Below are 23,145 nucleotides of genomic sequence, written 5' to 3' on the forward strand. Positions count from 1 at the left end.
ACAATACTACACCGGGAGGGGCATAAACTATTGGTCTGCACAGTCTGTGGTATAAAGAAAGTGCTTTTAGCATGGCCATTAGATATAACTCCACACTAAAACTACTGTGACATTATTTAAAAGTTATCTATAGATAGAAAAGGAGCCCTTGAAATTAGGAACAAATAATCTGCATACATTCCTGCTCCAATATAGTATGCCCTCCCTGTACCCCTCCCCCCCGAGATCTGTAATTTATGTACAGACTGCCTCAATCTTGTATTTAATCTGAATGCGACCGTCATTAACCAGACAGAGGTCACGTGAAACATGAAGAATACTGTAAAAGAGAACTTCATACTATTAGGTAGTAATAAACGTTAACGATGATCTTCAAAGTCAACACAAAAGCAGCATCTCATCGTTCAAAATTTAAGACTAAATTTGCCTCAGATGTATAGGTAAAACTATATGTAGACCTCGCCTTGGCCTTTCACTCACAACCAACTGTGCGGAAAAAGGTTATTGTAAAGATCGATGGCTTGTTTGATCGTGGTATGTATACATGTATTTAGTATATAGCCAATAGCAGAGATAGCCATAGACGCGTCATGCACCCAATATAATACTGATATTCTCACTGCTTGTGTTGCATCCATACTTGAAGACTTGACTCTAGAAATCTTATTTGAAATACTTCTCACAAACAACAGAATGAAGAAGATTAGTGCCACTAATATGATTAGCACAAAGATGTGAATGATTTAATAATAAACAAAATTTGTATGTTAGCGAATTGGCAAAATTAATGGCTTGCAATTTGTCATGTCAGATTTCTGCTTGGCTAGTTTGTGCAATAGAGATAAATCAAACCAAAAAGCACATTGTATTCTGAATAATTAGATATCAACAAGGTCTTATTTATACAAAAACTGTACCGAAATTTTTTGACAATTGACACAATCAATAAAGAGATTTAGTACATGTTTAGTTCAACAGAGTCAGACATCACACACCATCAAGACAGCCTTCTCTCACATAAAACTTAAAACCACTTTTCTTGTTCTAGTAAGAGCAAACATGCTTTCTCATGGGGCTATGCTAGAATACAGTACAACAGTTGCACAATAAGAACCATACATTCATACAAACCCACAATACTTACAAGAATGTGTGATCACAATATTAAGTGTTAAAGACATTAAGCTGCTTGCATACAGCAAGTTAATCCCAAACTTGTTTTAAGGCAGTTTCAGTTGTGAAGTTGCTATAAAAGTCATACAAACATACAGTCATATGCCTTGTATCACTGTATCCCTATACTACATCTAATGTTCAGCTGCTGGTCTGAAGTCATCAGGTAGAGCATGAAGAACATGATCCAGTATCTGGAGTGCTCTGTGCAAATGTATTTCTATCCAACACGGTGTTTGCTTTATAGTCTGACGAGGATAGTCTGGTCCCCATCCTTTCACAAAACTTAGTCGTATAATGCAAAACTTTCTTAGATCGTCCACACCCACACCAGCTAAAGAAGGTGCTGTAGGTACGAGGCCTGCTGTAGAGCCTGCTACAGCCACCGCTTGAGCTACAGCACTGGCCTGTTCATTGGCAATCTAAAGTACACAATATCAATTCTAACAACTGACATTAATTAAACTCATAAATGATGGACAACAGAAACAAACAAATGTACAGATGCAAACAATAAACAAATAAACGTAGAACAGGCAAGTGACAACTATTTTTTAGACCAGCATACATACAAACAAAGTCAGACAAACAGACAAAGAAGAGTAAGACAACAATGAAGAAGAAACAGAAAGAAACTACAAACCCTGGCTATCTGCTACTGACACTACTTCAATTCTATATTCAGACAAAATGAAACAAAGCAATCCAACATTTAATGTATTTGTATACCAGTCAAAAATACCACTTTTTGCAAATTTCAAAATATTTCTAATGCTGATGACAAAGTCATAGATTAAAAGGTACAGAATGGCACGCCTGCTAATGTGACTGCTATCTAGCCTCGAATTTTCAGACCAGAGAGTGTGCAAAGCGCGCTAACTCTAGTCTGGACCAAGTCGATACTAAAATGATTTCGGAAGTATTTATCAATAGCGATGCTAAATGGTGTCTAACAGCGTAGGATCGTTTTACCTATATCAACATATCATTTGTAAATGCCATGAGACTCACCAAGAAAGAGATGTCTGCCGTGTTTGCAGCTATATCTTGGTAGAAGGCATGAAACGACTACTCTTTGATTCTTCGGCAGACCGCTAGCTAGTCTAACCGCTCGACTAGCGAGACTACCGCTCGACCAGTTGTCAAAGGTGATGGTCTGGCGACACTACTGTGCATGTCCTGTCACCGCAAGCTTGAAAATATCAAAGAACTGAAGCTGAAACTAAAACTAAGATGCATACATACAGAGTCTAATCATTGTTCTGGCATGCAGAGTTTAGTCATTGTTCTGGCGTGCACTTAGCCGCCCACGAGGATTTCACATGCGCGCAATCAGTGCTAGTGCACTTAGCATAACCAATTATTGCTAAGCCAATCAGAATTTACAACCGAGATTCGGGTTGTAGAAGCTGATTGGCTTAGAAGGGCTATTTCCGAAATCATTTTAGTATCGACTTGGTCCAGACTAGAGTTCGTGTGCTTCGCGCACTCTCTGGTCTGGAAGTTCGAGGCTAACTGCTATGCAGCATTATTGATGTCTAAAACACTCCAGCCACTTGGAAACCGAACTTCATGAGAAACTAAGTATCTAGTAATAACCATTTAAAATCTTGTTTTAAAAATATAAAATCACACCTCTATGTGTATTGATCATATTATACTTCTCTGAGATTGTAGTAGCTACAGTATATTACTGAAAAACAACTTCAGATGCCTTTGAGCTATCGCTCCCACAATACCAACTACCAAGCTAGCAAGCCAAGTGAAATGATACAGTAAATTTGATCAACACAAAGACACATGCAGATTCTTTACAGAAACGAAAGAAACCCAACGAGCCAATTAAATTTATTACAGTACTCTGCTGTGTAACCATTTCCATTCTATTATGTCGTGCTCAACCAGATCAGTCTGGTTTGTAAAGTCTATTACAAGTACCGGAAGCAAACCCTGCTTCAGAAGTACTTAGACCATCACGGCTGTCTAGAAAGAAGACATGACTTTACGAAGGATCCGAGTAGATCCCAGAAGCGCAGTTTATACCCTGCCAAGGAGGTTGTTTTGTTTAATTGTTTGTTTGCCTGTTAGCATCAATGCACCAAGTCCAATTTGAACACTATCACTCAGTGTTACTGAAAATTAGCTGATTACCCTGTTCTTTACCCAGGCTAATTACGGTAATTAACAGAAATTCCTATGGTTATTGTCCGGACTTCAAACAACTTGTTAAGCCATGCATCAAACCATCACAAGTAACCAACACAGCCTGAGCATCATGTGGCATACATTCACAATAAAATTTCAGCATTTCTGCAGATCAGTGTAAACTATTCAACATCTGTCTAAAGATGTTTTTTAATTTTCAAAATGTTCATTTTTACAAAAATGGCATCTCGTTTACTGCTTCCATTCTTGTCCAACTTTCCACTAGGTGTTTAGGGTCACTAAACTGCTGAGACCACGCTTGGCAATGCAGTCATGTAGTTAGCTACTTTTTAGTAATAAGTTATCTAGACAGCGAAGTGCAAAGCCACAAAGATTGCACCTACTGTCAAAAACATGAAAAAGAAGCTTTGTAGAGTAACATTATAATCCAATATTTAGCTACAACAGGCAACAATACAGACATTGTATTCCGAAAGACATGATGCCTAAATCTTCATTAGACTCGTTTTCCTTTTTGGTACATGGCAGTATTCAAAATCAACAAATAAGAAGAATGCCTGACAAAGACAGAGACCAACACTACTGTCAAGCAAAGAGATAGCAAGACCTTGACCGACCGATACACATAAGTATCGAAACAATATTAGTTTAGAAGGTTCCTACCTGATGCTGCATATGTGTATGGCACTGAACAAGATCAAAAACTTTGACGTAAGCATTTGGATATATCTTATGAACAGCTTCTCCGGGTGCTCTTCCAGCTTCTCTATCCAAGTGATAACTCTGTACATAAATACTGTGTTCACTCAAACATTGTATCCAAACATCTCCATTTAATCTTGTTTCTAGCTGAACTCCTTTTCCAATGTGAAGACGAACTCTCTCAACAACTTCCCCACGATGAACATTGCTCAGTTGACCCAAACAAAACCTCCCTTGTCCACTAGGATCAGTGTAGCCATCCACAGTCACAACACTGTAAACAGTAGGCACTTTGAATGTCTCCCCCACCTGACTGTCCAACTCAAAATAAGCTATAGAACACCAGTACTCAGGAACTGCAAAAGAGAATACCACATAACTATCTCAACATCATCTAAACGCATCTCAACACATCCACAAAGTACAATGGCACGTTCACACAACTGTGTTCTAGCCAGGATTTTCCCAACCGTCAATATGACGTCATCAAATGTTTGATGTTGACATATTTGGTAATGACATCATAAAATTACTTTATCTGTTCTCTAGTTGTATTAGAATCAGATGTAACATAATACAAACAGACAGACAGATAATACAGTACATTATTACAATGACAAGTTGACTTAAAACTGAGCTGACCTCACATGAGATTAAAGATAAACAGTAATTAGTAAAACACCTGCTGCAACCACAGTCACTCATTAGCACTTCTTGTGTGAAAGGTCAACAGAAATTTATCAAACACCAACAAGGAGACCATGCACTCCCTAAGATTACCAGATGTCTGACATGAGAATATGTATTGTTCTGTAGCAACTTTGGGACCATCAAGACCACTACTGTCTTTAGATCTGTGATCCCACACTATGCATGCTAGGGCTTTCCAATTCTGTCCCAACCATCAATAATGCTGTTTTCTCCACTCCAAACATCCCTTCCCTATGCAAACGGTCATTTTGACGGTAGTGACAGTACTGGCGAGAACACTGCACAAGCCCTCACACAGCACACCTTATACAAAGACAGTCAATTACAAACAATCTCACATATAAATATGTGTGTGTGTGTGTGCGCGCGTCCACACGCGTGCATGTGTGTGTGGACGAGAACACACATTTTCTGCCTTTAACTTTTATCTGTACATCGAATATATAAATGTAAGGTGTAATACGGCTCATATATTTGATGCAAAGATACAAGTCCTTTAAATAACTCCCTGCCAAGAGAGCAGTACCAAATAATTACCCAAATAATTCCCCTGTCCTAAATATAAATAAAGGAGATCCCTGCCATGCTAATATGTGCCATGCAGATACACCAAGAAACATGTAGGGTGTCAAATTCCACTAACAATGTCGTTACTACTGTATCACTGCAACGTGTGTGGTATGATCTATGGAACCAGAGGCTGAGCAACAAGTGTTCATAAACCCACAATCTGAAGACATCCTTCTAGAACAAACGCTCCGTTGATGAACAGTCTGTTGTTAATTAATATTTGAGCAAGTACAAGTAACTCTGATACAGACATGGAGTGACTTAGTTCTATACTATGATTCATGTGTTGTAAATTTTCACTGTTATAAAACAAGCTACCAGCATCCATGAAACAATAATTGCCTCTCTCAAATAATTGTGCTTCTCAATTAATTCCCCTTGCAAGTAACTGGAAAATAACTCCATAAAGAGTTATTCGGTGAGATATTGTATCCACATTTATAAACCTATCAGTAGCACGTAAAACCTGATAAACTAAAATAAAAAACACTTCAACATTCAGTGCATGCCCTAAAACGGAGCACTTGAATTTACTTAGAAACTTACATGGCAACTGAGGAGTAGATCTTGACTCTATTCGATGATCTTGCCCTGCAAACAGACACTTGTTCATTACATAGTAATTAAATCAGCCAAACAAAGAAGCAAACATTTCCTAGTTGTATGCCTATTTCTTGATACCTAGTTATACAGTTTGAACATTGCACAAGCGATGTGTGTGTGTGTGTGTGTGTGTGTGTGTGTGTGTGTGTGTGTGTGTGTGTGTGTGTGTGTGTGTGTGTGTGTGTGTGTGTGTGTGTGTGTGTGTGTGTGTGTGTGTCATCTGCAGCTCAATCGGTTAGAGAGCGTATTTGGAGAATGGAAACGACTGAGGCATTTAGGTCATGAGGTCATGTACAGGATGGGCACAGGCATAATTCCCTTATGCAAGAAACTCACACGCAACTGCATCTCTTGACTCAGGAGTATAAATGAGTACCTGGTCATTGGCTGGGGATGGACAAGACTGCTGGCTTGACAGAACTTCACGCAGTGGACGGGTATGCGTGGGCTTGAGGTTCAGTCCCGAGGCTGCACCAAAGTCAGTGCCCTTAGATGCTCTGGCCAAGCACCTTGGGGTACGTCAGCGTGGTCTAAAACTCTGAGTAGCGTTGGAGACCCCACCTTGAAATAGGCTAGGGGTGCTATTTTCAGTAGCCTACTGAAGGGCATATCCATTTGTCCATTGGTCAGTTTGTGTGTGCATGCATGTGGATGTGTGCGTGTGCTTGCATGCAGTCGCATGTGTACGTTTTCAATGGCCAGTTACAGGATTCCCAATATTGCCTTTTTAGATGGTTTCCTCAAAAGCGTCCCCAGGGTAAGCCAAAACTAATGCGGAGAGATGTGACACACAAAGACCAAAAGCCAACATGCCTATCTGAGAACAGATGTTTTCTTTTGATGAGCACGTCTAGAACCTCATTGCATGAAACATACTGCAATGCCATCAAGTTAGTCAACTATACAAGAACAGCCCATTCCTCTGCAAGTGCATTGCCAGCAATGCCTGCGATACTTCGCCGGGAGTGATCAAACGCACCACAAATGTATCATGAAAAGAGCAAAACCTATTTACTAACAATGAGGAGCTATTCACTGCCTTTTCTACAAAAGATGGTTTCAAAGCAAAGGAGGACTGACTGTTCATAAGTGTAGTGTTAGCTTGTGAAAGCTTGTACGTTGTTCCCCTGTTCTCGGGGGGGGGGGGGTAGTGATGTGTTTTGCGGCAGCAATGCAAGAGGAGAAGGAGGTGTGTACCGTTAGGCAGGGGACTTGACAGTCTAGTACAGTAGCTCCTAAACATTTGTCATACCTATATGTACAGTACTTATTTAATTGTCTGCATTAGCGCCTGTCTAACTGCCTGTCAAAAATTGTCATTAGAACAGTTACTCTTTAATACAGTCATTGTAAGCTAAAAATTGCTTACTAATCTTGAATAACCAAAAACTATCAGGAACATGCCCTTTTACAAAATGACTACTATATCAACAATCAGTACTCTGTCAGTCAATCTGTCTGTCTGTCTGTAGTGCTACTGATATCACTATACAAGCACAGTGTGATAGAGATACGGCACAGTTGAGATCTCTGCCAGGACAACGGCTGGTGCATGGTTGGATGTCTTCGCCACTTCTGCTAAGCACACTTTAAAAACAAACGAATTTTGTTTAGCATCTTACCTGATGTTGGGAGTGGCTCTACCTTTCACCAATTGGATTAAAAAGTGTGACTGTGGTCATGACTTGGATGAATATGGATACCATCTTCTAGCCTGCAAATATGGGGGTGAACCTGTGTGGTCTCACTGAATGGGTGGAGTGAGTGCCTATCTGACCATCACCTTCCCAATCAAACAGAACCAAGACATCAATACATCAATACTGAAGATCATCCTGACATTACCATGGTTGATCCAAATACTAGACAGAATTTGGACCTTGATGTTTCACTTGCTCATCCATTACGTCAGGACATTATTAAGAGGCTAGCAGAGAAAATGGTCATGCTGCCATGACAAGAGAAGAAAAGAAAATGAAAAATATTCAAAAGAGCTTGTTCCAGAAGGATATGTATCAAGATGTGTTCCTCCTGCAATAGAACATTTGGGAGGTGGAGCACAAACACAGAGAATTTTTGCAGCATTTGTCACAACAGTCAGTAAATCCAGAAGCTAATTTTAATGCCTCCATGTTCGTGACGTAGTGGAGAAAAAGATTTTCTACAATTCTACAAAGATGCAATGCCAAAGTTGTCCTCAGAAAACTTTCAAAACGGTCACCTAATCACGTTGGTTTAGATAGAGTATTTGACTTTGACACTCAAGGCCAAGTCCATTAGTTAAAATATACTCATCTTCAGTACATTTTCGACTGTCAGCAGTCTTGTGTATGAAAAATGTACAAAAAAAGTTATAAAAGGCATTGCATCGCATGGCTGCACTTGACTGAATCACCTGGAACTCTTGACAGTTGCATTTCAAGGTCAATGTTATGACTTTGTTGTGTGCAAGACTGGTTTTCTTTCACAAATTCTTAGCATATGCACAAGTAGAGTCAACATGAGAATAAAGTACCTGAATGTTTGTCTGTCTGTCAATGGTAGTATTTCAAACATGATCACTATTACAAGCTAAATAAAGTAGCTAATAGCAAACTTTAAAAGTGAGTTCAATAGGCCTGAGTTACAAAGTCATCTATGTCATTATAATTACTGGAAGTTAGAATTAAAATCTTCTTAGTGATTGTGTTAGTGTTGCACTGCTGCATTGTCGTTGAGAAGTGTTTTTGCCAAAAGCACATAAATTCCTTGCAGTTGTTCTAGCCTGAATCATCCGATGCTCTCTGTGACATTTCCTGCAAGAATTTGTTGGATTCTTTGCCCAACGACCAAAGTATTCCATGACAATGGGAACAAACCTCAATGATGGCACTCCAGAAAGTTTGAGTTGACTGTATTTTATGGTTTTCCTCTCCTCTATACTTGCAGAAGCTGTCCCATCCTTCTCTGCAACTTGATTCAAAATATGATGCCCAATGTCTGTCTGTCTGTCTGTCTTCATATATTTTCAAACTTAAGATAGCAAATAGCCAACTACTTTGTCCTATGACAAATATGATAACAGTAACATCTAAAACAACTAACTAATTTATTAAACTAATTTAATTGACTAAAGGGATCACATAATCCCAATTTTTTTAAAAGTCTACAGGTCAAAGCCATTTGTCCTCTGTCTGTCTGTCTGTCTGCCTGCCTGGCTGGCTGCCACCTGTCAGTTTCTCTCTGCCTATCTGTTCGTCTGTCAGTCCATCCATTTCCATTGCTAAGGACTCTCCACAGTGATGCTCAACACATTTGTTGCTTTAGTAGCACGCCTTGATATACAGTAGATCAATTTTGGGGCAGACATCATGTCATAAATAATAGAAAGAACAGGGAGAACACAGCAGATAAAATCCAATACTGTCTCGCATTCATCACACAGATTTTCAATAGCTAACTCACAATACTCTCCTGAACATCAAAATGACTTATAACAAACAAACGGTTTGGTGTGTCGCATCATACAATAATGATGGATAGTTAGCAATTGATGATTTCAAACAAACAAGAAGTGCTGCTGCCTTGTCACTTGCATGATTTCACAAAACCAGAAAGTATAGCAAGAGGTGTTCCATAGGTCGCACAACATGATGTAGGTTCAGGCTCTGGTGTGTAGGAAATGGTGTGGTGCTCTTAGACCAACTACTTTAAGCATCTTGAGCAAGATACCATCTTACAATTGCTGCTCTTAACTCAGAAGTACAATGCATACAAGCTTTTCAATTAGGGATAAGCACGACTGTTTGCAGCTTTGTCAAACCTAACAGATACATGTCAATTACAATGGCCAGTCTCAGGGTCGGCAACCACCATAGTCAGAGGTAATGGATGATTCAATGATGCACCAACAGAACAGTCCAATTGATATGTTTAATTGAAGAACTAAAAATATAACACAATAAAGCGAGGTGTTACAAGGGTGTCTCTTTGCTAGTGTGTGCCCCTGTCAGGGAAGAAATTACATCCTAACTACAGCTTTTTTAAGCTGAGAAGGGTGTGAGGTTAGGGTCCACTAGTCCAGTAAGCTGCCACTCAAACAATCTGATATTCTACTAGTTGCAGAAGTGACTTGACTATGTTCCAATTGCTCTTCTTGGTGGTCATTCTGCAATGCCAAAACCCAATGTGGATAAAGTGGCAGTCAAGGTCAATGTGTGTGTGGTGTGCACACATATGTGCCTCTGCATGACTGTGCCTCTGCATTACGCATATGTATGCATCTTTAAAATAGTAACACAGACAATTACATCATTAATTAGAGTCTTACATCGCTGTTGAGATTGATGACTTTGAGGTGGCGGCTGAGATGGAGCCATTAACTGTGGAATGTGGACTTGCTGCTGAAGCATGTGAGATGAAGAATGAGGAAGAGGAGAAGGATCTAGTTGAATTGAAGCACTCCAAGCACCAAACTGATCTCCATACAAAGAATGACTAGCAGGCATGCTAAAGCACCACACAAAGAGTAGACCAAAAGAACATTTACTAATTAAACAAAAAATCAGTAACAAAAATACTACTAAAGACATTATCGATTTGTCATTGCATTTACAATGCAAACATCATGCAGAACATACACAATCTCACACACAATGAAACTATGTGAACGCTACAACGAATTACATGTTCTACACATAAGACAGTTTTTGTGTTGCTGATGCAAAAGCAATTCTACTGAGAATATGAACAGCAGTGACCTTGCACATGATGACCAGGGGAGTAGCAAATCATTGTTCTGAGAAAACTAGCTAGCAGTGAGAATTACATTCACAGCAGATTGGGTGCTGCTATAAAGTCAACAGATGTGGTCACATTAGAATTATTTATGTCATACCATATAAGATGAAATATGGGCGGGGAATGTATTTTGGCGGATTTTTCAGCAACCGCCAATATTAAATTGGCCACAGAGATATGTTGCCGTCATCACCAATGTCGATGAGGCCACAAGATGGTAGGTGATCCCTGCTTGCCCTATGATGTGTATATGAATGAGGCTGTGGGACGATGAATGAAGCTGGACTGTCACATTCATGCGGGTCACGTTCTTTGCACTGACACAGCAGTTCTTCATCCCTATGCAGTAGTTGGAGACCAGTAAGTTAGGGAAATGTGAGCCACAAATACAGCTGCTGTCAATCACAAACTTCTCCATGACCACTTATGGTAAGACATATATCAGTTATCAAACAACGATGTACAATTGCCAAAATTAATTCCACCAATATGCTTTGTTCATCAATTTCTTGCCAACCGCCAATACAGTCGCGTGTCACTCATCCAAAGTTCACTTATCCGACACATTGATTATCCGACAGGTCAAGCTTGTCACGTGGGTGATCACACGGCTGGTCAGCTGCATACGTGTACATACATGTACATCCACGAGCATGTCATTTGTTTCTTGAAACAAGTTTGAGAGTGATTTCAAGCGTTTCTTCTCGTTGTATTCTACACTCAGCTACATCTACATTTATTCTACATCTACATTCAGTATATCTAATGTGGAAAAAAAGCGGTATAATATGAACAATAATTGAGTTCGTAACAGCTTCAGTTATCCAACATTTTCACTTATCCAACAGGGGTCCGGTTGCAAGGAGATCGGATAAGTGACACGCAACTGTATATCAATTCTGCTAATGTTTCATCTTATTGGGTACACATAAAACACACTGATCTATAGATGTTTCCAGTTAAATCATCATCCCATTCTTACAACAAGTTGCTACTAAATATCCCATTGCCAAAAGACTACATTTTCATAACAGAAATCTCAAAATTGAGTCACTGGGCATACTATTACCTTACTGCAAATCCAGAACATATAACAATCATTTAATTTAATGTTGACAAATGTAATGAGCAATTCTCAATTTTTAAATTAAAACATACTAAACCCTTACACTTTGTGCATGCATATCAACAAATATCTGCACACAAGCACAAACATACTACACAATGCACTGGATATTTGCTTGCATATACCATATGTCTGTCCCTCTAAAATGATATTCCACTTAGTCACAAAGCCACAGGCATATGTGCCTCAAAGAATATTATTGGCAAAGCACATTAATTCCACAAAGTTTTGGGCTGATAGTTTTTAATTACCTAACAAGAGTCAAACACGCAAGTTGTGACCCAACATATAAAATTGTGCCTAATACACATTTAGTGTCTTCATACTATTTAATCGCAAGGTGCAAAATATTTGAACTAGTAACTGAAGCTGTGTTTATACCCTCGCTTCCACAGCTATGAGCCACGGCTATGAGCCATGATAAAGTTGTTAAAGTATTGCAAATTTAGACACCATTTTCCTCCTAAGTACACTACTTGTAAAATGTATCTAAGCAAGAGTTATCATACGTAACATAACTGTCACTCCTGGTTCATAACGTTAGGTTCCTGTTTAGTTGTAGTAAGCCAGGAAAGCAACTGATTTTGCATTAGTAGTTGCAGACAGGTAAGTTTCGTTGTATATTTTCAACAAGGCTAGCCAATTGCAAACATGAATTAGACTGTTGTGATAAAAATTCTTTCATAAATATTGGCATTTATGATAGCAGTTTGTTCATTGTCTGTGTTTGGAATATATGACCAAACACAACTGCTGCTCTGTGATTAGATTGTACCAAGGGTGTGTCCTGAAACATAACCGAACATAGACACCCACACGTGCACATAGTCATGCAGACCTGAAGTGAGTCAAGCCCTTTAAGTACGCTATTCGTGAAGTCACATGACTTTAACAAGCCCTCTCTTATGGCTCATAGCTGAAGTTACAGGATACAATAATTATGGACATACTGTTTATCAATGAAGCGCAAAAGTGCTCTAAATCAGTACAAAATTTCAGGTTTCTAGCCAGGACTGTCTTTACCATCATTTTAATGGTTGGGAGTGATGCTAGATGGTTGGGGAGGTTCCAACCATCATTGTCCAAATGAGGAGAAGTGAGGTGGAGTGATTTCTGCCTAAATGGTACATTTACATAGGAATGTGAATGATGTAATTGGCACTGTAACAGGTGGCGGTAAGAAAGGAAAGACCTCATTTATGTAAACTAGCCTCCACCTGGCAATCTGAGCGCACGCCATGGGCAGTGGAAATTGAACCCGCCTAGCCCTGACTCTACTTCTCCTGTACAGCATCCGCACACACTTTGCGACGGAACAAAGCCCACTCGAGTCGAGTCACCGAGAAAGGTCCCCAGCAGGTCAAGTGCGAGCCAGTCGAAATTGCAACTGTCCGGCAGCATCGGCGATCCAATCCATCCATCCATCACGCAGCACTCACGACTCTTCTACTTCCTGTCTATAGCATGATGCAATTTCTGCATACGAATGGGAGCCTACACCCGGCAGGTCTGAGTGCACGTGGTAGGCAGTGGAAATCAAACCCAAGCATGACGCAACTTGCACACCTGAGCCTACACCCGGCAAGTCCGAGTGCATGCGGCAGGCAGTGGAAATCGAACCCAAGTGGTAATTAAACCCACCCGCACCGAGTCTACGTTCTATCTATAGCATGATGCACGGAAGCGGCACTAGCACAATTATATATGGATACAATTGCACTACATTTATGTAAAAGCACCAGAAGACACCTGTTCCTGTTGTAATCAAGTGAGTCTTCCCATCAATGAATATCCAAATAGTAAGTTAGCTTGCTTAACTAAACAACACTATGCAGGAAACTTGACCAGCCTACTGAAAATACCAGATTGGGCTTTAGCCATTCCTTTCACAGCTGATTGTGAGTGTGATTTTAGCAAATAATATAGCTAATACTGACAAATGTTCCTGCACATTTAAAGGAAAGTCCAACAAAACAAACTCTAACTTGTATGAGTAGATCTTACAAAGACAAATCAATTGGTATAAGTTACTCCGTTATCTTCGCTTTTGTAACCGAGAATGAGCAATGTTTCTGTGATGTGCAATGCCCAGGTGCCCGCTCTCCACTTCCTGGTCGATTAAGTTCTGCCCACGGCAAACAAATCAATGCATTTACCAGGTTTTCCCGTAAGCCGTCCAGCCGTCTCAAAGTCGGCTGTGGAGAATATTAGTCGTCTGTCAAAATCGCTGCCGACCCACTTTCCTAGCAGCATGCAGTCTTGTCTCTACTTCTTTCTGTATTACATTTGGCAACGGAGGCTATTGACGCATGCGCATATGCAATAGCTTGAATTGACGACTCCCACTTTGTTCCGTAAGGTGAGAAGAATAGATTTAATGTATCCCATTCGAAGAGACCATACTCCATAGCACTGTCAAAGTTGTGGCCACATACAGAGTAGTAAAACCAAGAAGTCATACCATCTATTGACGATACGGCACGTTCGAAGCTGGGAGCCAAGGAGGTGTAGAAGATCACGAGAAGTCAGCTTTCCTCAAGTCCAGTAGAGCTACATTCCTGATCACAAGAGCGGTAACCCGCAAGGAATGACACATATTGCATTATGTTAGATATCTAGTAAACTTGTGTTGATATTAATAAAATACTGAGTCGGATAGTAGAGATGTCTGTGGGAAACCCTGGTTTACGGATAACTGCTACAGAGATAATGAAGATCTGCCTTCTTGCCGTCAGTGGTTCCTCTCTAAAGTAAAATGGTGTCGCTAGAGTTGTTTTTCCGTCAGACTTTCACCCAGAATTCCTCATTACTACGGCTTACCTAGAGAACTCATTTTTGCTTGAGTATTTGTTTATCCTTGTTCTTTTAATATTTGAAGAGATAATGTTCAGCGCACTGTCTAGCGTGTGCTACAGAGGACGTTCCTATTTTCACATCTGGTCTGCTCGCTTTCTTTTGCCGCTGATTGGTAAAAAGTTACAATCCCGGACGTGAAAACAGGATCGTCGTCTGTTGCACAAGCCAGACAACATGCTGAATGCTTCTCGTTGGACATTATAAGAACAAGGATAAACAAATACTCAAGCAAAAGCGCTCTCTCTAGGTAAACTGTAGTAATGAGGAATTCTGCTTGAAAGTCTGACAGAAAAACAGCTCTTAGAGTCTACCGACACCATTTTACTTTAGAGAAGAACCACTGACGGCAAGAGGGCAGATCTTCATAATCTCTTCGTATTTCCATTCAGCATTCTCAATATATCCGTAGCAGTCGTCTGTAAAAGCATTGATTCGTTTGCAGTGAGCAGAGAGTGGGCACGTGGGCGTTGCACATTACAAAAACATCGATCATTCTCGGTTACAAAAGCAAAGATAACGGAGTAACCCATACTAATTGATTTGTATTCGTAAGATCTACTCATACAAGTTAAGTACATTTGTGACCCCTAAAAATGAAACTTTAGTTCATCTAACGAAAATTTCTCTAGATGGTTCCTCTAATACTGATTTTGAACTTAGTGAGGCATTGCGAGTATGGCACTCAAAAAAGAAAAGAAGGTTGCCTAGGGGCCATATTGTTATGACCTATAGATTATTACTGAAGACTTTAACTAAAATAAAAGCATAGACATACTGGTTTGCTAAGTAGTGTAATTGTGTTATACAGTATACTGTTTGTGAGTGTACCATCAAGAGCAATTTGGGAGGTGTGCGTGGCCATTAAGTCTTTTATGGACATGGTTATTATTAAAATTTGTGCTAGTTAGTGCAAAATCCTGGCTAGAACCCTGTTCAAATACCCTAAAATTCCTGTGTAAGTGTCATACTTTCAACTATAATTAAAGGAGCACTTCACCCATTGACGCACGCGCGGTAGACGTTAACGTACATTAAGGCCTTGGGCTGCGGACCAAACGCTTGCTGTGTTGCGCGGTGCATTGTTTTGGTCTTGCTTTCCGAGGCCAACTACGAGGGCACACAAGAGACAGGTCTACATGCTTCAGGCGACTCTAACAGTGAAAGAGAACAAGTTACACTTCATAAGCGAGTCAGTCGTTCGTACGTTGTAGACTCCACATGATTGTCTTGAACGACGAGCAATCGCTCGGTCTTTCGCACTTTCCTCCGTGCTTCTTTCTACGAATGGAGACCATACTACAGTACAAAAGGGCTTGCGCAACGTGAAAAACACACGGAAACGTGTGACACCGCACATAATCACGTGACACAAAGTGCCTTCATTCTACAGCTGAACCATCGCTGTATGTGTGCTTTTCGCCATCGATTGAAGGTGAGTAGTGATGCGAAAGCACATTTTACTTTTGCCTACGCAAATATCAAAGTTTACACGAAGTGGTAAAACAAAACCTACACATAATGGACATTATTTGAAAAAACGTCTCGTACAATGTTGTTATTTTGCATTATGATAATGCTCAGCTATCAAGCTTGCTCTGAGATAGCGTCAAACTTCCCAACTTGAAAAAGACCAAAAACGATTAGCTAATGCGCGTGCGTCAATCGGTAAAGTGCTCCTTTAAATACCACTCACTCTGTAACTACTGGCTATAGCATTACGTGCAAAGCAATAACACCCAAATATAAATGTACTATACAAATTCATATCTACAATACTGTCACTAAAGTGGCAAGATATTTGGTTTACATGCAGGCAGCTGACCTGGGTTGTGAGTGCTGATCATTGACTGTGAGGTGCGTAAAACTATCTGCTACCTGTGGCAGCTGAAGTCCAGAAGGTAGTTGTGCCTCTGGAGACATAATACTAGGATATATCGGACTGTTTGATGAAAATGCTAGAGATGTTGGATCAGATGACATCATGGGACTTGTTAGAGGTCGAGGGAGAACTTCTGGAACTACATAGCACCAAAATGTTACATTGTCAGTTACATCATATCAATAAGAAAGATGTATTAAGCCACAAGAAGAAAATTAGTTGCTTGACAGGGAACATGGCTCAGAAATCCTTGCGCGCACGCATTTTATTTTTCATCTTACAGTTATTAATATTAATAAAAAATTAGGTAACATATGGGCTACAAGTGAACAGAGTCAGAATTGTGCATTGACAGAAGAGCCGAACAGTGCATGCCTCCGCAGCAACACGTCGTTGGCCATTTCTGCTAGTACCGCGATGCAGTCCGGATAATTTACGTTACGTACATGTGTACGAGACATTTTCCTATTTCCATGAGACCTACTAGAACAATCGTGATTTGCTAACCCCTATCACTGCTTTACATAAGTAGAATTGGCAGAAATAATACGTTCTTTACTGTAGCTCCTACAAGCGCATGCGCAGTCAGAATAAAAAACAAAAATAAATTCGTGAGCGCAAACCTGCCAAACAACTAATTTTCTTCTTGTGGCCTTAAATTAAACACACACAAAGGCAATGAATTCCTAGTAGAAACATCTACACAGCAATAAATAAACTACAAAGGCATACAGAAAGACAGACTAACATGTTAGTTATGTAGTAATGTGTTTGAAAAACACGGATACCACCATTCATGTACTAAAAGTTCTATATATATATATATATATATATAAATATATCCATACAACCAGACAGACAGACAGAGAGACAAACAGAGGTCTTTGTCAAGAAAGGCAGGTTACCAGTCCATTCTGTTCAAAGTATGTACTATCCTGTCTGATTTTCAATTTGACAATTTTGATTAGGTTAGGGTACAATATTCCAGTGTTGAGTAGATACACTACTGTGATTATGGCAAAAGACTTGATTCAATTGGCTATCATTTAATCGTATGCAAAACAGGAACTGGCCTCTTCATACACACCATTCAATTGTGTCAAATAGGTGTGACTGTCTAACTCAATTAAAAACATTAATGATTTTCAGGAAATCAATAGACAATGCTAAACCAATCTGTGGCCATTCTGCCAAGAGATGCAGTTAGCTGTTTAGACTGTTATATATTAGCATAATGTACAATTCAAATATATGAGTGTGACAGGCAAACGAACAGACAAACAAGCAACAGAAAGGCAAACATAGACAAATAAATAATATTCTATTTCACTACAAAGCAAAACAGCGTTCTCAAACATCAAAATGCATTGCTCATAGAATTAATTAATGCAAGCAATGACGATTGCCATTCTCAAAGTTATCTACTGAAATTATCTATCACCATATAGCTATTCATGTCTAAAGGGCTTAAAACTACTGCAACAGTAATTCTCCATCTATGTTGTACATGCTTTTCATACATCATTATAATTTTCCTTGTTCTCTATCTGCCACTGGCACATGTCTGTCTTCTCCGATGCTCTCTTCACTGCATTCAGACAACACACATATAACAGACACCCAGCCAGCAACCCTCTCATACAAATATTCATTAATTAATCAAGTTTCATAAGCAGCATGCAAATACGTATATCTTTAATTAATGATTCTAGAAGACAGAAATGAAAGTTCAAAAAAACTAGTAAACTCGTTTCTTGGTATAGTACTTATTACCTCACTCTTTGCAATAGCAGAGAGATCTAACAGAAGGAGCATTCTGACAACCCTGCAACTATCAGCCAAATTCAGACGATCCATAATTGCCTGTAAAAGCTAAGCAAAGTGCAAGTCCTATTTCGTAAATAAAGATAGCAGTGCTTGCAACCATGACTTCCTTGGAAGGAACGTTCCAAAACCGCTTAAGAAAATGCAATAATAAGAGACTGCTACAAGCAGTTGCTCAGTGTTAATTGACAGTACTATGTGCATGTGAGTGAGATCAGTTTTTGTTTCTGTTGCATTACTGATACACAAAAGCTTGCTCTAACTACATAATGTCCCCCAATACCAGCATGCTGTTAAATCCAGGTCAATGGTAGTCAGCTAAACCTCACCCCAAAGTGACATGCTATAAATGTGAGGCAATATGGTAGGTGTTTACAGACAACTCTTGCATGACATGTTGCCACAAATAATTTTCCAAAAATTGGTACCATTATCCAATGAAAACTACACCATTCCCAATGCTGTAATAAAAACTAGAAAACAGTATGTAAGAGTACCGCTTTGAAAAAGTACTCCTTGTACTCCGGTAGTTTGTCTGATGGCACAAAAGCAACAGCAGCAGATAATTCTGACTAGTGTGAAAGAGCGTGACTTGTGAGCTGTCTTAGTTGCCGAGCGTAGTGAGGCTTCTAATTGGGTCTCACAACAGAAAGGGGCGTGGTCCTATATAGCTCTCCATCGAGCTCTTGGTGTGTGTGTGTGTGTGTGTGTGTGTGTGTGTGTGTGTGTGTGTGTGTGTGTGTGTGTGTGTGCACAAACCTCAAATTTCTCCTCCCTACAACCATGTTTCATGATAGGACCTACTTTAAAAAATCATTTCCGTGTCCGACTACAAATGAGTCTAAGAACGATTCGTTTAAGTGAGCAAATGATGACAAAAAAGCTTCATGAACTTCCGTCGCCCCATCCTTTTGTATTGTAGCTAGAGATTGTGTGTACTTGACAACCAAGAAACATCTTCAGGAGTTGAATGCCACCTACAGTCAACTATTCACACGTTCCATACTACAATCAATCTTTTACTACACTGTGCTGCATCTAACACTGTTGATAGTCAATGTTTGCCAATATTAATTTCTATGTCAATAAATACCATACCACTGTTGTTACAACGGAACTGAGTGCATAACTAGACTGTACATTTCAATTGCCTTGATCACGAATGCAAAACGACGACTACCTATACCAGGCCTACATACGTAATCTAAACTACTAGGAAGTTTGCATGTTTACTTCCATGACAGCTAGGGTTTCAACAAATGTCTGAAAAACTCTGTTGAACGTGTTACTCACGAACGCGAGGCGCCTATGGATACCATACAACTAGTTACTACAATTTGGCTATGGCATGGTGGTTAGATAAGCGTACGACCTTGGCGGCTGAGTAAAATATATATTTTTATCGTACTGCTAGTAAGCAAGAACTTTTGTATATACCCAGACTGGATGATCTGCATCTCCAAACACAGTGTAACTTAAATGTCCAAGACAAACACCTTGTGAACCATTCTCTTTGCCTCATTTATCAGTACAGGCACAGTTTTTAGGTTTTCTACCAGAACTTCATCTTATATTGGTACCAAACAAAGAAATTGCTACGTCTGGCAACTCAGTATGTCTGCGCAGTAATCAATAATTGCTCCTCCAATGATCACAAAAATAAGTGTTATCCCCATTTGATTCCTTGAAAAGAGCATTCTGGAGAAATGCGCTAGGCTGCTGGCTCCCCTTCGCTCGTTAATTGGAAATCCATACTAACCAAGTTGGGTATGTTATCTCAGAGCAAACCCGACAGATGTACGTTAAGAACTTTTAAAAACTTAAAACTGACGGGGCCGTTTCAAGAATTTCGTCCACCAAGTGAAGCATTTTTTTGCACGCCATCAGATCACACGAGCCTTACTGACATAATCACGTTCCCGGAAATGGTCTCTCTGTTGTTTCAATCGCTCCAAGAATGATGGAAACCGTCGTGCTACTTTCAGACTGTCTACAGACTGACCTTCTTTTCGTGCGATTTATTTCTGTCCGGCAACATGTGAGAGAATTGGCATTTTGTGAGATTCTTTGCCGTTAAAGGCAGTGGATGCTGTCGTCGATCATGTTCTGGCAGTTTACGAAGCACTCTTCCCTAAGCAGGAACACTTTCCGCACACTCCCTCGATCACCGGACCTCGCTATTTCGGCTGCGCACTATGCTGCACACTAAAGCTGTGCAGTTCTACGAAGTGTTCCTTTAATGTTTTGCAAAAGCACCCATGTATACATCCCAGAAACCATAGTTCAACTACAAAAAAGTATACAAGATAATAATTAACTGAAAAAAATTTCTAATCACGGTCATACTCTCAATTCTTGTAACTTCCTTTTCTTAGCAGCATTTCCTGATTCTGATGCAAGTAGATAATAAAAAACAAGTTGACATCCACTCATGCAGGTGTACAACAAGCAAGCAAGTAAATGAAAAGACAGGCAAGATAGAAAACAAGCTAGATACAGTAAATTATGCAGTCATGCTCCAAAAAATATCTGTGACCCTGTCATCACAAAAATGATGACACAGCTAAAACTCAAATAGGCAGTTACCAATACTAGTGCAGACTACTTACTAAAGTGCTGTCATCTAACATCAAAACAGACTTGTTTCTAACTACAACAAAACTAGCTGTTACACAACAAAAGACAATCATTCCAGGTTTTCACTTCATTTTGCACCAAACTGGAAAAACAGCACACAGTGTAATTCAAAAATTGGTACAACAAAGAAAGTCAAATAGAATGTCTAAACTAGCAATGTCAATAACACCACAAGACTTGACATGCAAGAGATGGATTTTGTCGCACTACTCACATGTGATAACCATCTATTGAAGAGGCTTGCTTGTCTGCCTGTCCTTCTGTACCATAATTGTAATTTGAGCAATGAATTATATTATACATACTTGGTGGACAGACACTCATACAGACAAACACAACAAACAGCAGAGCATCAGCACTAAAGAAACACTTCACCGATTGATGCACGCGCAGTAGACGTTACCGTATGTTAAGGCCTTGGGTTGTGGACCAAACACTTGCTGCGTTGCGCGACGCATTGTTTTGGTCTTGCCTTCCGAGGCCAACCACTAGAGCACACAAGAGACGCGTCTAGAAGCTTCAGGCGACTCTAACAGTAAAAGAGAACAAGTTACAGTTTATAAGCGACTCAGTCGTTCGTACGTTGAAGACTCCACATGGATCGTCTTGAGTGACTTGCAATCGCTCGGTCTTTTGCAAGTGTTTCTTTCTACGGATGGAGGCCATACTACAGTACAAAGTCCTTGCGTGATGCAAAAAACACACAGAAACGTGCGTCACCACACATAACCACGTGACACAAAGTGCCTTCATTCTACAGCCAAACCATCGCCGTATGTGTGCTTTTTGCCGTCGACTGAAGGTTAGTCAGTAATGCGAAAGCACATTTTACTTTCGCCTAAGCAAATATCACCGTTTACACCAAGCAAGCGATGAAACAAAACCCACACCTAGTGGATGTTATTTGAAGAAAATGTCTTTATCATAATGCTCAGCTATCAAGTTTGCTCTGAGACAGCGCCAAACTTCCCACATTAAAAAAAGACCAAAAACAATTAGCGACCTAAGGCAGAGTCAAGAGTTAATGCGCGCGTGTCAATTGGTGAAGTGCTCCTTTAGTAGTGTAGAACGTTTAAGTTCTAATCAATAACACAAAACAATAATTATTATCATAACAAACTTCATGTAGACAAACAACACTGAAGGCAGACAGACGGTCAAGGGTTAATTAAGCAGACAAACGGTTAAGCAGACAAAGAGACTAGCAAGCAGACAGATATACAAACCGGTAGCCGGTCAAACAGTGCTCATACCATGACAAAGAACTCTCTCGTAATGATATGGATTCACACAAACGTTGTCACATTTCAACTCAAACCCATACTGACAAAACTTAGCTGCCTTCAACTCGTTTTTGTGCAGATCAGGCCACCTCCATAATCTAGCATATATAACGTGAGGAAAACCCTTCCTTCCCGCTACCTGCAACCTTCCATCCAGTGTTCTCTGCATTGTTACACACTTAGAAGGCTGACTTCCATTTGTCGTGATGGCTGTAATGAGAGAATCTAGTTCATCTTTCTTGTCTTTCAGCTTCTTGACTAAAGACTCTATCGCTCGTTTGGCGAACGTTTCACTCTCTCCTCCTTGTCTGTGGCACATGAGAGAGTGAACAATGCTCGCTTCGTTAGCCGCCGTTGTAGGACTGGGAACAGATGTCGACATGATGACAAACTAAGTCTATAACGTAGTATTGAATGCTGAATGCTTTCGAGTAGACTAAACACAGTATGTAAGTATCAACTGAAAACTTCCAAGTGAATCCCGGATGTTTAGCGTGCGTTTGATAGCAGACTCTGTCATTTTCATTATGGCTATTTGGGAGGTGTTGCAACCTGTGATTGCATGTGAAGGAACGTAGGAAATGGGTACTAGAGAAAAATGTTTAAAAAAGGTGTCAGGGCTGGCTCATGCAGCAGCGGCGTAGCCAGAGTCCAATTTTTGGGGGCACACTGGAAAGTTTTCTCAAATCTGTATTTCTTTAACCGCTTACCTTTTCACTTGTTAAGCTTGATTCTTCTGTTTTTGTCCACTGCGGCAAACCTGTACAGCTGCTTCCAAGTGTAACTAATCAATCTTGTCCCATGCCAGCCCTAACCTAGCCTAACCTAATTGTAGG

At 40.0% G+C, this 23,145-nt stretch overlaps 1 protein-coding gene across 1 annotated transcript; it reads right to left on the reverse strand.

Annotated features, from left to right (window-relative positions):
* Nucleotides 1-967: 967 nt before the first annotated feature.
* On the reverse strand, nucleotides 968-22,769 carry LOC134187754 (mothers against decapentaplegic homolog 4-like). Its single transcript, XM_062655903.1, has 6 exons — nucleotides 22,280-22,769; nucleotides 16,509-16,704; nucleotides 10,235-10,413; nucleotides 5,869-5,913; nucleotides 4,003-4,397; nucleotides 968-1,595 (listed from the first exon to the last, which is right to left on the reverse strand). The coding sequence occupies exons 1-6, from the start codon at nucleotides 22,689-22,691 to the stop codon at nucleotides 1,308-1,310; spliced, it is 1,515 nt and encodes a 504-aa protein (XP_062511887.1). The 5' UTR covers nucleotides 22,692-22,769; the 3' UTR covers nucleotides 968-1,307.
* Between the last annotated feature and the right edge of the window lie 376 nt (nucleotides 22,770-23,145).

Source organism: Corticium candelabrum, chromosome 12, assembly GCF_963422355.1.
Source record: "Corticium candelabrum chromosome 12, ooCorCand1.1, whole genome shotgun sequence".
NCBI lineage: Eukaryota > Metazoa > Porifera > Homoscleromorpha > Homosclerophorida > Plakinidae > Corticium > Corticium candelabrum.